Source organism: Rhipicephalus microplus, chromosome X (genome assembly GCF_043290135.1).
Source record: "Rhipicephalus microplus isolate Deutch F79 chromosome X, USDA_Rmic, whole genome shotgun sequence".
Taxonomy (NCBI): domain Eukaryota; kingdom Metazoa; phylum Arthropoda; class Arachnida; order Ixodida; family Ixodidae; genus Rhipicephalus; species Rhipicephalus microplus.
This window is the reverse complement of record NC_134710.1, coordinates 302,430,785-302,446,767: the sequence shown is the minus strand read 5'-3', so window position 1 is coordinate 302,446,767 and position 15,983 is coordinate 302,430,785. Positions and strand designations below refer to the sequence as shown.

The 15,983-nt window shown below is 43.1% G+C and overlaps 1 protein-coding gene across 5 annotated transcripts in view; it reads left to right on the top strand.

Moving 5' to 3' along the window:
- The window catches only part of Cad74A (cadherin 74A), a 373,926-nt gene that overhangs the window by 16,432 nt on the left and 341,511 nt on the right, over nucleotides 1–15,983 (top strand). For all 5 annotated transcript variants that reach the window (XR_012887376.1, XM_075879444.1, XM_075879443.1 and 2 more), the window contains 8 exons: nucleotides 12–254; nucleotides 356–428; nucleotides 4,181–4,359; nucleotides 5,320–5,446; nucleotides 12,623–12,768; nucleotides 14,576–14,711; nucleotides 15,055–15,285; nucleotides 15,778–15,950. Coding sequence is in view for 4 of the 5 variants with exons in the window: in XM_075879444.1 (XP_075735559.1) it covers nucleotides 12–254; nucleotides 356–428; nucleotides 4,181–4,359; nucleotides 5,320–5,446; nucleotides 12,623–12,768; nucleotides 14,576–14,711; nucleotides 15,055–15,285; nucleotides 15,778–15,950 (1,308 nt within the window). In the remaining variant the exon portion in view is untranslated. The remainder of the gene's footprint in view (nucleotides 1–11; nucleotides 255–355; nucleotides 429–4,180; nucleotides 4,360–5,319; nucleotides 5,447–12,622; nucleotides 12,769–14,575; nucleotides 14,712–15,054; nucleotides 15,286–15,777; nucleotides 15,951–15,983) is intronic.

Here is a 15,983-nt window from a genome sequence, read left to right as displayed (position 1 = left end):
TTGCACTGTAGGCCACAGATGCTGATGGACCTAACCAAGGCAATGGCCGTGTACAGTACATGATCAAAGCCACTAACCTCACTCATCCTGAAGTGATTTCTATTGATGCTGAGACTGGAGAGCTCTCACTTATGGGAAGTCTTAACATCACTGCAGCACCATACGGTGCCACACGATTTGAGGTCATCATTCAGGCCACTGACTTTGGTGAACCACGTCTTGCTTCGGAAATTCCACTTATTATTCGGCTCAAGGTGAGAGAGAGTTCTTCACTGGTGACATGACGTATGCTCTTGTTAGCTGACACATATTTTCGATGCTGGTGTGCTCACATTTGCCATGTTGAATATTTCAGAGAAAAAATGAAGGCGCACCTTACTTCTTGAATGCTCCTTACAAAGCTAGTGTCAATGAAAATGCTAAGCCAGGTAAGAGTATTGCTTTCCCTTTTTTTTTTCATAATATATTGGCAAGGTTTGTAACGGGTGACACTCTGCGTTGACAAGAAAGTTTGGCGTTGTTTGTGTGATGTCTTCACAAGTCTGTAGTTAACTGAAGAGAACAGAAAAAGAGGACATAAGGACAGGATGAAGACAAACATGATGAGTGCTAGTTGTGTTAATCACTGGTCCTGTTTCATTTTTGCCTAATCTTTTTTTTTGCCATAAACTTGCAAAGATCTGTATGTATTCAGTTAACTGTAGAAGGAAGAAGTCCGGTAGTTATGTTACTGCATTTTAATAGTATGATTGAGCTACTGAACAAAGTGTTCATATTACATTAAACTTCACTAATGATTTTTTTTTTGTCTAGCACTTGTGTCAAGAAGCGAATGGCTTATGTATCGTACAGCCATTTAGTAAAGCAGGATATAACAATGCCTCCATATTGTTATATGTGCAATGCATTCACAGGATAACGCTTTTGTAAACTGTGCTTTTTTAAAACCATACAGAGATGCTGTAATTAGCTCGTGATCTTGATGAGGTACTTCTGCTGCATGTAGCATTGATATGTAGATAATCTCAATCACGTGCTGCTTAATGCATCAATAATTTTACTGTCCTGTGAAACATCCTATATTGAATGTTACCACAACAGAATTGCATGTGAGGTCATGTTACTGAACTGAAGGGGACAAAAAAAAAAATTATTTGTATCTGCACCGCATCAAGCTAGGGTTCCAGGTCAAGAATTCCCCGTGTTGCTCCAGGTCAAGCAATGTGTACATTTATGAGCTTGCTTAGGGAAAATGAAGTTGTTTATCGTTTATATATTTACTTTTTTAAAATGTGTACTTGTGTTCTGTGTGCATTGAAGTGTGTATGGATTTCTAATATGTGAATATAGTTACCGGAATCTGGATTTTCTCTTGTTCAAATTTGACTTATTTTTGCTCTACTATGAGTTATCAATATAGTAAAAGAAGGATCAAAGCAAATATTTTTTTTTGACATTGAGTTTACTCATGTCTGTTATGGACCAAATGAAGTTATATTACTCACTCAAGCCATGCTGGTACTTTGGTTTTGTTAATGCATACAAGCACATTAGCAAATTTTGAACCACATATGTGCTTCAGTTTCCTTTTCTTGAGCAGCTGCCATTTGGCCCTCATCCATCACATCAGTCAGAGCCATTTAATTTAAGCATTTTTTTTTCAAATTTTTAGCACTTGCTATGTATATTGATCATACCATGCTGAATTTGTAAATGATATGAAAGAAGGATAAACTGAACAAAGTTCATGTGTTCATTTTATTCTAGCTTCATGATCCTTTTTCAGAGTAGACATGTATGCACAAATGTGTGTGTGTGCGTGTATGCATGTGTGTGTGTGTGTTTGCATATGTGGGCACAACATTTGTGCTATGCATAGTCACAGGTTGCTGTAAAGCACATGAAAGAAGGGTAAAATGAACAAAGTTCCTGTGTTCATTTTATTCTGTTTTCATAATCCTCTCTGAAAGTGTACATGTATGCATAAATATTTGTGTGGGCGCATATGTGGGCACATTATTTGTGTTATGCGTAGTCTCCTATTGTTTAGAGAAATGCCGACATCATAAATATATTGACACAGTTTGAGCCAGAATAAATGTAGCAAATTGCAGCATATGTCAACATTTTTAAAAGGGTATTGAAATAAACATTTCGTCATTTTGTTGACTTTTCATGTATTCGGAGTCTTAATCTGCCCTGCATTTTAGCCCCGCTGCGGTGGTCTAGTGGCTAAGGTACTCGGCTGCTGACCCGCAGGTCGCGGGTTCGATTCCCGGCTGCGGCGGCTGCATTTCCGATGGAGGCGGAAATGTTGTAGGCCCGTGTACTCAGATTTGGGTGCACGTTAAAGAACACCAGGTGGTCAAAATTTCCGGAGCCCTCCACTACGGCGTCTCTCATAATCATATAGTGGTTTTGGGACGTTATACCCCACAAATCAATCAATCTGCCCTGCATTTTATTATTCACTGGCTTCATTTGTGGGTGATCACACAGATAAGGTCATTCAATCATTTGTTATATATTTGAAACTGATTTATAATTATGAACAGAGTAAGAAATAACATTATTTTGAAGGAAAGGATAAAAATTGTGTTATGGACATCTATAAATTTTGTCCAAAACACTGTGAGCAGTTTTCTTCCTGTAATCTGAATGCCATTATGCATGTAGCAGAGAACTCATTTGTGCTTGCTGTTCGTCTGTTCTTGCGGTTGGTGTATTATCCGAAACTTATTCCTTGTTAGAGCATAGGATACATTATTTTTGTTGATGTGGTTGACCTGTGTTGAGAAAGGAGCTTGTGGATTCAGCTTCAGTGTCGCAGCTGAGCCCACTGAGCTGAAGGCACTAAGCTGCTTGTCTTTGTCTTCTGCATCCACCAAATACTGTCTCTGTTTTTTTGTACATTGTTTTTTTACAAATAATTTCCATGTGGCAAAAGCGTATGCTATACTGACTGATTCATATTTCTAGGGTTCATGTTATCAATGGAGAAAAAAATATTAATGTAGTCATAAACAAAATATGCTGTGTTTCATGTTGTCCAGCTTGAGCTTTTTGTTGATTAGTGTGTATAAAAAAAACCTCTGCTGTTTAAAAGTCCAGACTTTTGAATGTTTCTCGCATTCAATGACTTTTGTACATGCATCATCTAGAGCATCAATGAATAGCGAGGGATAAGAAATGCAGCCGAGAACAGCAGGGAGTTAGGAGGGGGGATGAAATTAAGTTTGTAAGCATAAAGTAGAACCTGCTGGCGTAGAGCAGGGCACTCTGGAGGTTATCATGAGAAGCTTTGGTCGTGCGGTGGACAATATAATAGGCTGAGGATGATGAGCATTAAGTCAAAAACATCAAATGGGGGGAAATATTGTGACACAATAAGGCCTCGCACTGCATGAGGGCAATTACGTTTTTTAAAAAATATAGAGATGTTTGGTGCATTGCAGAGAACATGTGAGTGAACTTAACAGTGATCCACTGTCTTTGTTTTTATCTCAGCTCTGCACTTTTTTAACATGGTTTTTCACAATGTACAGATTCTTCCCTTTCCCTCTTTCAGGAAGGTTTCAGCATAGATGTGTGTATTCCCCTATATTTTTCACTTCCTTTCTACGACTCTTGTCTTTTCTTTTTACACTTCCTCATTCTGCACTGATTTCTTTTTTTCTTTCTTTCTGTGTATTTTCACTGTTTATTTAATTTTCTGAAGAGTGCCTGTATTGTATTCTTTGTATTGTTTTATTGTTATTTATTGTTCTTATTGTTTATTTCTATTGTTTTATTTTTGCATGCGCCTGCACTAAGACCTGATGGTTGTTCCAGGGCATGTTAAATAAATGATTGATTTATTATTATTATGTTTTTTGTTGCTTTGCTTGTTTTGTAACAGTGGCAAACAAAGGACCTTAATAAGGCTGTTGCATTCTATGCTTTCACTTTATTTGTACTGTTGAAATCTCCTTTGAAAAATAGTGGCATAATCACTACAATCACATGCGAGGCTTTCAGATTCTAACTAACTTTGTAAGATGGGCATTTTGTGTATACAATAAAACATTTCATCTGCTACGCTTGGACAAAGGCACCACACAATTTCGGGGCGTACGTAGTCTTATGGCCTTTCCTCTTGTCATACATAAAGGTTTCACATGTTTTTTTTTGTTTTTTACAGGAACTACTGTTCTCCAGTTAGTAGCCACTGACCCAGATGGCCCAGATGACAGCATCAGCTACTACATTGATTCTGGAGCCAGGGACAACTTTGTTCTCAACAAATTGACAGGAATCCTGAGTACATCATCAAATGCAAATTTGGACAGGGAGTTGAATGGAGACTCATACCATGTTGTGGTAAGTTTTGGGCTCCTTGTCACATATATTTAGTGTGTTGACTGTGTACATGCCTATAGATACATGCTAATTTGAACAGTCCTGCATGTGTCTGTATATGTCAAGTGAGCAGCAGCTTATTAGGGCACTATTACCTATGCACCTGTCTTTTGTCTTTGGAAACATGGGCATGGTAGTCTGCAAGAAAGAACAAAAACTTCATAGTGAAAGCTGGTCTCAGAAAACCGAAAATGGTGACCAATAGACGTGAGCAGATCAGACTGCTATGCTGAAAACATTTCAGTGACACTGTCTAACCTTGCATGGGTTAGTGTTGAGAGTTTTGCAGCAGGCAGGATTCTAATGTCCGAACCTGTTTATTGTAAATAGCTTGACTGTGTACAGCGGTGGTCAAAAGCCCCCTGGTCGCTATCACATGTAGTCCTATGGTGGTGCAGCTTGAGAAGTTTTGAACATCCGTGTACTATGAAAGATGCATAAAAAATTGTGCAGTCATTGCTATTCGCTGTCATTAGCACATATTGAAAATTTTTCCACTGCAGTGAACGAGTACCTGTAGTGTTTTGCAACTAATCAACCCTAGAATTCTGCAAGGTGGCGAACAGGTTAAGAAAAGAAATTGCTTCGCGTTCTCGGTCTGTTCACCCTTGTGCTGCCTATTGCCAGTCTCCTGGTTGGCTCAGTTGGTAGAGTGACTGCCCCAAAAAGGCGTTAGTTCTGGGTTCGATCCCTAGGACGAATTTCTCAGCAACTAAGAAGCTTTCTTTCTGAGAAATCGGTATGGTTACCTTGCGGCATCATGCTACAAATGGGTGATTTTCAATTTCCCTATCTTGAACTGTAGTATTTTTTCTGCCGATGGGCACATGCCCACGAAATCAACTCTTGACATAGGTTACTGCATCCTCGCAGGATATGGAATAGATGTTTTTACGCATTTGTCTGTTTGTATGTCTACAGGTGTATGCTGTTGATGGAGGCGTGGTACCACAGAAAGCCTTTACCTCGGTAACAGTCTCCGTACAGGATGTCAACAACAAGCCACCTGTCTTTGCAAAGGACAACTATGTGCACTGGGTTACTGAAAGTATGTTCACTTCTTTTAAGAAGTTATAACTACAGTAAACATTTAAAATGTGCGAGAATCAGGTGAACAAATATTTAATAATAATCAACCTTTAAAAATACTTAGTGCTTTTCCTATGCATTCTATGCAAAAATCTTCCTATTAAACAAATTTCTGCATAGCAAATAGGTTGAACAAACTTGATCAGTGGTACCGGTTTTGTTTTTGACATCAGTTCAAGAGAAGCTATGTTCTCTCCAGTTCTGGCATAGCAACACCCGCTGTCCTCAAATCACCCCTTCAGTATTATTGCTAGCAAAAAAAAAGATATGGCTTTTTCCTTCATCTGTGGTAAAGCAAGCAAGAAGAACAGTGTGATGAGGCGATTGCCCCCCTAATGAGGCCAAAATTCTGTCATCAGCTGTATGTTGATAGTAGTGTCACGCAGTTTATTTACGTACAGACCTACTGGAAGGCCGAGGAACGCCAGAAGAGTGAGGAACGCCAACAGGCCGAAAATACAAAACAAACGCAAGCTCGGGTCGCGCGTGTGCACCAACGCTGTGGCTTGCCGTTTCTTCCTGCTTCGTCGTCGTTCGTATAGTTCCTTACATTGGCCCCCGGTGAATAGCGTAGCCAACCTGGCGACTTAAGGCGTAGTCACTATAGCGGGTTCGTAATACGGCTTCAGGCAACTCACATGCACAATTTCTCGGCCACGACGGCGTAAGTCATGAGACTGTGTCAAAGGCTCAATCTCATAATTGACTGGTGACGTACGGGCGAGAATGCGGTAGGGCCCGTGGTATCGTGCCAGTAATTTCGAGGAAAGGCTACGAATACTCCGTGGAATCCAGAGCCCAACGAGAGCACCAGTCGTGAAAGTAGAGAGATGTCGGTCAGTGTCATGCCGTAGCTTCTGGTGGCCTTGGTCCTCGGTTGTCAGTGAACGGGCCAATCGTCTGCAATCTTCTGCGTACCTGGCAACATCAGAAATTGCAGTGTACTCAGAGGAGTCGGGCGTGTATGGGAGGATAGTGTCCAGCGTGCACGATGGTTCGCATCCGTACAATAGAAAGAAAGGGGAGAACCCTGTTGTCGCGTGCGTAGCGGTGTTATACGCATACGTGACGAATGGAAGGACAGTATCTCAATTGGTCTGGTCTGCAGCTGTGTACATCGTCAACATATCACCGAGAGTGCGATTAAATCGCTCTGTGAGGCCATTCGTCTGCGGGTGATATGCTGTCGTCATGCGATGAACCATGTTGCACTGAGCGAGCAACGCTTGAATGGCGTCAGACAAGAAAACACGCCCCTGGCCACTCAAAAGTTCGCGGGGAGCACCATGGCGAAGAACAAAGTTGCGCAAGATGAAAAACGCAACTTCCCTCGCGGTTGCTGCGGGTAGTGCTGCCGTATCCGCGTAACGCGTGAGGTGGTCCACGGCAACAATTCTCCACCTATTTTCAGAAGACAACGTGGGAAGTGGTCCGTATAAGTCGATACCAACGCGGTCAAACGAACGCGCTGGACAAGGCAGAGGCTGAAGTGTACCGGCAGGGCGTTGAGGTGGGACTTTACGTCGCTGGCAAGCAGTACAAGCACGTACGTACTTGCGGACAAATGTGTACATGCCGCGCCAGTAGTACCGCTGACGTAGACGGTTGTACGTTTTGAGAGCGCCAGCATGAGCGCTTTGCGGGTCGTTGTGGAAAGCAGTACAGATTTTCGAGCGCATGTGGTTGGGTATTCCGCCGATAGAGGAGGTCGTCTCGAATAGCGAAATGTGTGGCTTGACCGCGGATAGTTCTTGAGACCAAATTAGCTAACGGATCAGTCAGAAAGGCGAGGAGTTGGGAAATCTACACATCTTTGCGTTGTTCCGATGCCATGTCTGTGAAGTCGATTGGTGTTATGACAGCTGAAGAAGGTGACGAGGAGGTTGGGTCAGCCGGTGGCGGCAAACGGGACAGTGTATCAGTGTCGGAGTGCTTGCGGCCGGATCGGTATACAACACGAATGTCGTATTCCTGTAGGCGAAGCGCCCAACGACCAAGGCGCCCGACGGGTCTTTGAGCGATGATAACCAGCATAGAGCGTGGTGGTCCGTGACGACTTCGAAAGGGCGGCCATATAGGTATGGGCGGAACTTTGTCAAAGCCCAGACAATTGCGAGGCACTCTTTCTCCGTGACGGAATAATTACACTCGGTTTTCTTGAGGGTTCGACTCGCATAAGCGACCACATATTCTTGGTATCCTGGTTTTCGTTGAGCCAATACAGCACCAAGACCGACACCACTGGCGTCGGTGTAGACCTCCGTAGGCGCATTGGGGTCAAAATGACGTAGTATTGAAGGTGATAATAATAACCGCCGAAGCGCGGTGAAGAATTCGTCGCACTCTTTTGACCAAGCAGAAATGCCTTTGGAAGTTGTCAACAGGTTGGTAAGAGGCGCGATGATGGAAGAGAAGTTGCGCACAAATCGACGAAAGTATGAGCACAGGCCAATAAAACTTCGAAGCGTCTTGATGGAATTGGGCTTCGGATAGTCGGCCACGGCGCGGAGTTTCGCCGGATCTTGGAGAACACCCTCTTTGCAGACGACGTGACCCAGTATAGTGAGCTGACGTGCGGCAAAATGGCACTTCTTGATGTGAAGTTGAAGGCCAGCAGAGGTGAGGCACGTGAGAATAGCACGAAGACGAACAAGGTGAGTCGAAAAGTCGTGAGAAAAAACGATGATGTCGTCTAGGTAGCAGAGGCACGTGTTCCACTTGTAGCTGCAAAGGATGGTGTCCATCATCCGTTCGAAGGTAGCTGGGGCGTTGCAGAGTCCAAACGGCATGACGTTAAACTCATACAGCCCATCAGGTGTAACAAATGCAGTCTTCGATCGGTCAGGATCAGCCATTGGAACTTGCCAATATCCTGAGCGTAAATCTAAAGAGGAGAAATATTCTGCTCCTTGCAAGCAATCGAGAGCATCATCGATGCGTGGCAACGGGTACACATCCTCCCGAGTTATCTTATTGAGCCGGCGGTAGTCGACACATAATCGGATAGACCCATCCTTTTTGCGCACAAGTACAACAGGGGACGACCAAGGGCTCTGCGATGGCTGGATGACACCACGCTTGAGCATATCGTCGGCTTGTTTGTTGATAATACGGCGCTCTTCCGCTGAAACTCGATATGGTCGTTGGCGTAAGGGAGCATGAGTACCGGTGTCAATGTGGTGCGTGATGTTCGCTGTGCGACCCAAAGATGGTTGAGCGCAATCAAAGGCAGAACGGAACTCTCGAAGAAGGGACAAGAGTTTCCTTCTTTGTGTCGGCGACAGCTCAGCGACAACAGAGGGCTGGAATGAGTCTGGCGCGGGCAGTGTGGCCACAGGTGGCGTCATAGCATTGAGCTGGAGGTGAGGTGGGTGTTCGGCGAACTCCAGAGGGTGCAAGAGGTCAACGTCTTGTATGTTACCCAAACATTCTCTGTGAAGTAAGGTAACTGGCGACGATAGCGAGTTCGCGACGAGCATGGCGGTAGCACCGGATTCCACCGTGAGTACGGCAAAGGGCAGGTGTAGGCTACGGCGGCGGGTAAATACGTCAGACGGAGTGAACAAAACAGTTCCTTTGCTTTTGTTGCAGTTCTGGCAGGAGCGGCTGTACAGGTCAGGGCTACAAGGGTGGATGTTCTCGGTGCTATTTCCGTGTCTGCAACAACGACAAGTTTGAAAGCTTCAGAAAGAGAATCCACCAAGCAAGAGGTTGGCAGTGTTGTAAGGGCAACTTCTGCACGTGAGCTATCTATGATGGCCCGATGACGCGAAAGAAAGTCCCATCCAAGAATGACTTCGTGGGAGCATGATGCCAGCACAAAAAATTCAATGGCATGAAGTTCACCTTGGATAATGACACGTGCAGTGCACACAGCTGTAGGTTCTATGCACTGCGAGTTGGCCGTGCAGAGCATCAGGCCCGAAAGAGGTGTCGTCACCTTTTTCACCTTGCGGCATAAGGTCTCACAGATTATGGAAACGGCGACCCCTGTGTCGATAAGCGCTTGTGCGGCGGTCCCCTAAACATTGACGTCAATAACGTTTTGCGGCGCGAAAAATGGAGGCCTTAAGCAGTTCGAATTGTATGCAGCTGTTGCCTCCGGAGCTGCAGCGATCAGTTTCCCTCTTTCGTAGCAGGTCGGCAACGCATAGGTGACAGGGAGCGTCGTCGGGGCGATGGTGACCGATTGTTTGCGTAGGGTCGAGGACCGTCAGTGGTGTACCTTGATGGCGTCCTAGACGACGACGCCATTGGCCTGCCCACGGTCTCGACTGGAGGGGGATCTCGGCGACAGTGGCGGGCGGCGTGTCCAGCGATACCACAGGCGAAACAGATGGGCCTATTATCCGGCGTCCTCCAAGCGTCTGAGCGACGGTAAAATGGAGCTGAAGATCTCGTGTAGGGATACGGCGCAGCAATTGGGGTTGTAGGCACGACATAGGGTGGCGTGGCAGGTTGAGCATATGGCATACGCTCTTGCGTAGGCCGAGCAGCGACGGCGGCGTACGTGAGCGGTGTAGTGACAGGTGGTTGCTGATGCATCGGCGGAAGGGCCTCAGCGACTTGGGTCCAAATGACGTGTTGGAGGTCCGGTGCCAAAGCTTGCGCGGGCTCATGTGTCAGTGGCAGCAGTGACAGCTGGCGCACTACCTCTTCGCAGACGAAGTCCTTGATTGTCGAAAGCAGCGGCTGCTAATCGGTAGAATTGGCAGCTAGGTGCAAGCTTGCGAGCGTGTCTGGCGTTGTGAGGGCTTGACGAGCAATTGCGCGCTGCCTACGCAATTCATCGAAGCTTTGACAGAGGGAAACGAGGACAGCAATTGTGGGGGGATTTCTCGCGAGCAACGTCTGAAAGGCGCCGTCGTCAATGCCTTTCAAAATGTGCCTGATTTTTTCTTCCTCAGGCATGGTAGAGTTGACGCGGTTGCATAGATGCAACACATCTTCAATGTAGCCCGTGTAGGTCTCGCCTGGTTGCTGCGCACGGTGACGTAAACGGTGCTCGGCTTGAAGCTTGCGTGCCGCAGGTCGTCCAAAGAGACGTCCGTAATAGCAGTCTTGAATGCAGACCACGTAGTAATGTCAGCTGCGTGGTTATTAAAGCAGAGTTGCGCGGTGTCTGCAAGGTAGAACCTGACGTAGCCCAGCTTACTTGGGTCGTCCCATTTGTTACTTGCGCCGACTTTGTCGTACCTCGCCAACCAATCTTCGACGTCCGACTCAGTGGAGCCCGTGAAGATAGGAGGGTCTCGTTGTGGATACATGGCGCCACAAGTGACATGGACGGTCGAAGGTCCCCCCTGGAGAAGCGTCTCGGTTGCCATGTTCGTGTCACGTAGAGGGGCAAGCTTACGGGAGCGAAGTTTCAGGTTTGTACGGGAGTCCACACACCTCCACCAGATGTCACGCAGTTTATTTACGTACAGACCTACTGGAAGGCCGAGGAACGCCAACAGGCCGAAAATACAAAACAAACGGGTCGCGCGTGTGCATTAACGCTGTGGCTTGCCGTTTCTTCCTGCTTCGTCGTCGTTCGCATAGTTCCCTACAATAGCAACATCACAGCAACACTTTGTTTGTGGACTATATGCAATGTGACAGTGATCTCATTACCTTTGCTGAATTATCACATCCTGAAATTGTGTCACTTGTTCATCCTATTGAAGAAGAGAGCAATAAAAAAAAATGCACTCGCACGGGGACATTTAAATTCTGTAACTCTGGCCAAGTCTTCCTTGGAAACTATGCAAGTCTTCATGTCTCAGCAACAAGCTGGTGCTCGAATAATTGAATAAAAAGATCGACTCTCTGGACAGACTTGTTACTCCTTGTACCTTAAATGCACCACTGTCAATGAAAATTAGATTTTTTTCAACATGAGATAACCAGCTACATAACTGTTGCACGTTTCGTACATTCTTTGAGGATGAATACTACTTACCAATTAGCTCAGAGGTTTGTTATTCTACATAGCTTCATAAAACGAATGTCACACTTTTGACTTGATCTCTGCTGTGCCCTATGTTAAGCCATGTTTAGTGCAGTGGTACTGATACCAGGTCCCTGCAGACTCCAGGGTGTCTGGAAGGCCATTTTGCATAGTCTGGGAAATCAATTCTCGCGAAAAAAAAATGCATCTTTTTGAAGGCACACTCTTGTGACAGCGGCCCCTATTGATTTTTCATATGCTTCATTGCATAACACTTTTGCATTGCGAAAAAGCTGACTAATGTTTCCCCTTACGCACAACTTTGCTTTTGTTGCAGTTTTACACAACATATGCACGTGAGCGTACTTTTTCTGGGCTTGAATATGTTAAAATCAAACATAGCTAGAAACTGCTTGGATGTGTCTCGAGACTGGACAACTCATTGGCATTTTAGTTTGATCATTTCTTGGCAGGGACAAGTAGAGGGCACCTATTCAAGCTGCATATTAAGGAAGTTGAATTACCTCCAACCAGAATCCTGAAAAAAACCCATTTCAAGACTGGCTTGGTTCCTTCCTCAGAGGAGTCTTTAATGGTCAGGGAAGCGTCGACGCGCCTTGTCCTAGGCTCAGTCTTTCGCTTTCTCTCACGATTCGGAGGCCGTGTACGTAGGTTGGAGGCATTGTTTCCAGGGAGCGGTTCACGTTCACCGGTGTGTGTTGTATGTGCCAGGATTCAAGCAAGAGCCTTCTTTCCAGATTCTCTTTTGTGTATATCCTGTCATCATTTCCTGAGTATTGTTTACATGCAAGACTCGCACTACATTTTGTATTTATTCAAGATGCATTTTTGGTGAAAGTGAAGGTAAAAAATAAAACTTACATGACAGGCATCATTACAATTCATGTGAAGACACTGAAGAAGGAATTAGTGTTAGTTCAATGTAATCCAAAATATGCCTTATGAGTTTCAGTAAGCTTAACCTCCAAATAACTATTGGCTATGTGTAAGTAAGTGCAGGTAAAGGATGCCATATATCTGTTTCATGATAGATATTTAAACTTATGCTTGTAAAATATTGCTTCATACTGTTTTTCATTATTTTCTGGACAAAGAAAAAAATTTTGAAATTTTTGTTCCAGTCTTGGTTTTCATTTTTTTGTCCCCCCTTCCACCTCAACATCATTTTTCTTCACTCTTTAGGTCTACCTGTTGGACGTGAGGTCTTGAATGTGACAGCCATTGATCCTGATGTTGGGGCTAAGGTGCGGTATGACATTGAAGAACCCATCATAGCAAGGGACAAGACAGGATCCTTAGTCACTTCGACAATCACGTATAATTATAAGGTGTGTATTCCACATAGCCACAATCACAGATATGTGCATGAACAATATCATATCTAGTTTACATTTTCTGTCTCATACAATTTGGTATTTTTGAGTGCAGAATAGTCTAGAATAAGAAGGTGGAAGCTTTTGATATTTTTGAAGCTAGAAATTTATTTATAATTCTGATGTACCTTTTGTACTAGAAATCAATTATTTTGATGCATTTTGATAGAGCTTGAACCGGTGCATCAAAAGATTTCAGGGGCAGAGACTTAAAGAGACACTCAAGTCAAATACTAACAATTTAAGTCGGAGTGAAAGCTTTGTATGAAAACATCTAAAATGACAATATTATGAACAGCAGTGCCCTACTTTAGTGTCCCTTTAAGTCTCGGCCCCTGAAATCTTTTGATGCACCAATTCAACCGCAATCAAAATGCATCAAGATAATTCAGTTATGATGAACAAAAAATACATGAGAACTATGAGAAAAAATGTAAATGCTCGAGAACACATGCGCCGCGAGTAGGACATGTTGCCGATGTCCTACTTATCACCTACAAATAATAACTATAGTAATCAAACTAGCTGCACTGAATAAAGAAACTTCTGTGCATTAAGAGACGTAATAAAATTCTGCTTGTTCGTTTCGGTTCGATTCATGGGAAAAAGAACTGCCGCACGTTACTAAGGGGAATGGCACAAGTGGTTCAACACGTCAATTTTCGCCTGGTTAATCTGGACAGGTCATGCCATCTAGCAGGGCCCAGTTGAACCAAGTTGCCGCTGCGACTCCCGCTAGTTTCGTTTTGCTGCTAATAGTGGCAGTGGCTGCGCAGTAAAGCCGGGCAACGACGTGTTCGGCAACAGCGACGTGAAAGGTGACTTGAGGCGGGTAATTTGAAGTGTGCTAACGTGATGCAGACCACTAAAACATGATTTTATTTGAAAATAAGCACTTCCTTGGCATAAAAGTAGCACTACCGGGTTTCTGAACCGCTATTCCAGCAATCAACATCGACTTAATATTTGGCTTTGGTGTCCCTTCAACCTCTGTGACCTCATTGTCAAATTTTATTTCGTGCTTTATTCCTGAATGAACTTTTAATGAACTACTATACTCAAAATTTTATACAATTCATAAGAAGAAAAGATAAATGTGTGCTTAGGCATACAAGGCTAATTAATGAATTATAGGGCAGCACTAAATTTTTTATTTGCCAGACAGAACTGCAAAAAGTAATCCATGTTCACTGTATTGAGGTTTGATTGTGTGCCAAAGCGACTAGTGGTTTGAGAAGTCGGTCATAAAAAACAGAGATGCAGCAATGAAAAGGTCTGTGTAAATGCCTGTGTCCTGACTTTTTCATTGTGTTTTATGTCTGTTTTTTATGCCTTGCATTCAAAGCAGAAAATTTTTGTCTATTCACTCTCGCTCTGTTTTCTGTTCCCCTAGGTGGAATAAATAAATTATTTATTTTTAGAATTATCAACTTGAACATTACAATCTATCAGTTCTTTCAGAAATCTACCTGTAACTCTAGAAAAGTGCTATCTGTCACTAGTGATACTAAAAAAATCTGCTCAGTCAGTCCAACACGCACTATGGAAATAATTCTGTTGAGTATTTTTTTAGGTAGCATTGTTTGTAGTTCCATAAATAGTTACCTTATAGACCAAAATGTCTTTGTAAAGGCTTATAAAGGCCAGCTTGTCAAAAATAATGTACAACTGTAGGGTATATTGGTATGTCTGGCATTAGAAAATAGCTGAAGGAGATCGTCAGAAGTTGAATCAATTATTTAGTGTATTTGTATTCTTACAGAATGCTTTTCGCATCAATGGAGTGACAGGTCAAATCACGGTAAACAGCCCTTTGGATTACAATGCAGCATCAGTCATTACATTTAATGTAGCTGCTGTTGATCAAAATGGGGCCATTCAGCCTCAGAAAACTACAGGTGAGTGTGTGTTTTAGAGCATGGGTGTATGTTCTTTTTTGAAAAATTTTCAGAAGCTCGGAATCATGCTTTTTGCCCTTCTTTAATGGAGTCATTTAGTTTTTGTATAGCTATGTCAAAAACAATAGAGTGTAACAAATTTTTTTTTTTACTTTGCTAGGTTTCAGAGATATTGACTCAAAATATACCAACCATATTTTTTTGTTTTTAAGAGAGCTTTAATGTTAGTCAAAGAATAGATGTTGGCTGTATTCCAGAATTTATCTGTCATCATCTCTATTGTGTAACAATTGAAGGTAGTTAGTTCCTGCACCTCATTTGATGCTTTTACTTTCCTCTGCAGTGGAGGTCACTGTATACATTCAAGCACATAGTGAGAGTAATCCAATATTCGCCCCTCCATGGACTCCTGCAAACCCAAAAATTGAGATCACAGTTCCCGAAGAATCTACAGTCGGCTCCACTATATTTACAGTCACAGCCCGTGATCCCCTCACTCATGCTGCTGTTACCAATTTCGCAAAGATCCCAGAGTCTGACCAAGGAAGCTTCTTTTCAGTCAGCCCAATATCTGGTGGGTGCAGTGCATCTTTTAAATTGATTAGTGATTTCATATTAAACTGTAACTTAGCTGTATCAGATTTAAGTGACTGTAAGCTTTACAATCATACAGATTTTGACCTCTTCTGATCTGATTTTGTTTTTATGTGAAAAAAAAATTATCTTACCTAGAGCTTTGTGTTTATGTTCCAGTAGCTTAAAAGTATTTGCTATATCAATGTCAAATTTGTGGCATTGTTGCAAAGTGACACCAGCCTTCTACAGCAAAACATACATACAAAATTATATAAATATGTACATTATGCATACAACAAAATATGATTGAGCTGAACAATTTTCCAATAATTGTTGTTTGCCTATATTCGAAAAGTGTGCATTTTTGCGCCTCAGTTCATTATCTAGCGGATCAAAGCAAATTTCACTTGTCAATATTTACCACTTTATAAAAACAAAAATTTTTTTTCTTCCTACTCATCTTTAGCAATATAAATGTGCAATTTTTCAGGTGCGGTAACACTCAACCAGAGGCTTGATTATGAGGAGTTGCCTGAAAAAGTGTTGGCATTTGATGTGAAGGCCATCATCGGTCAGGATAAGAACAGCCAAAAGTCTTCCATTGCTACAGTGATCATTAATGTTCAGGACATTAATGACAACAGCCCAGTTTTCTCACAAAATGTAAGTTTTCTTCTTTTTTTTCTACTTCTTCTA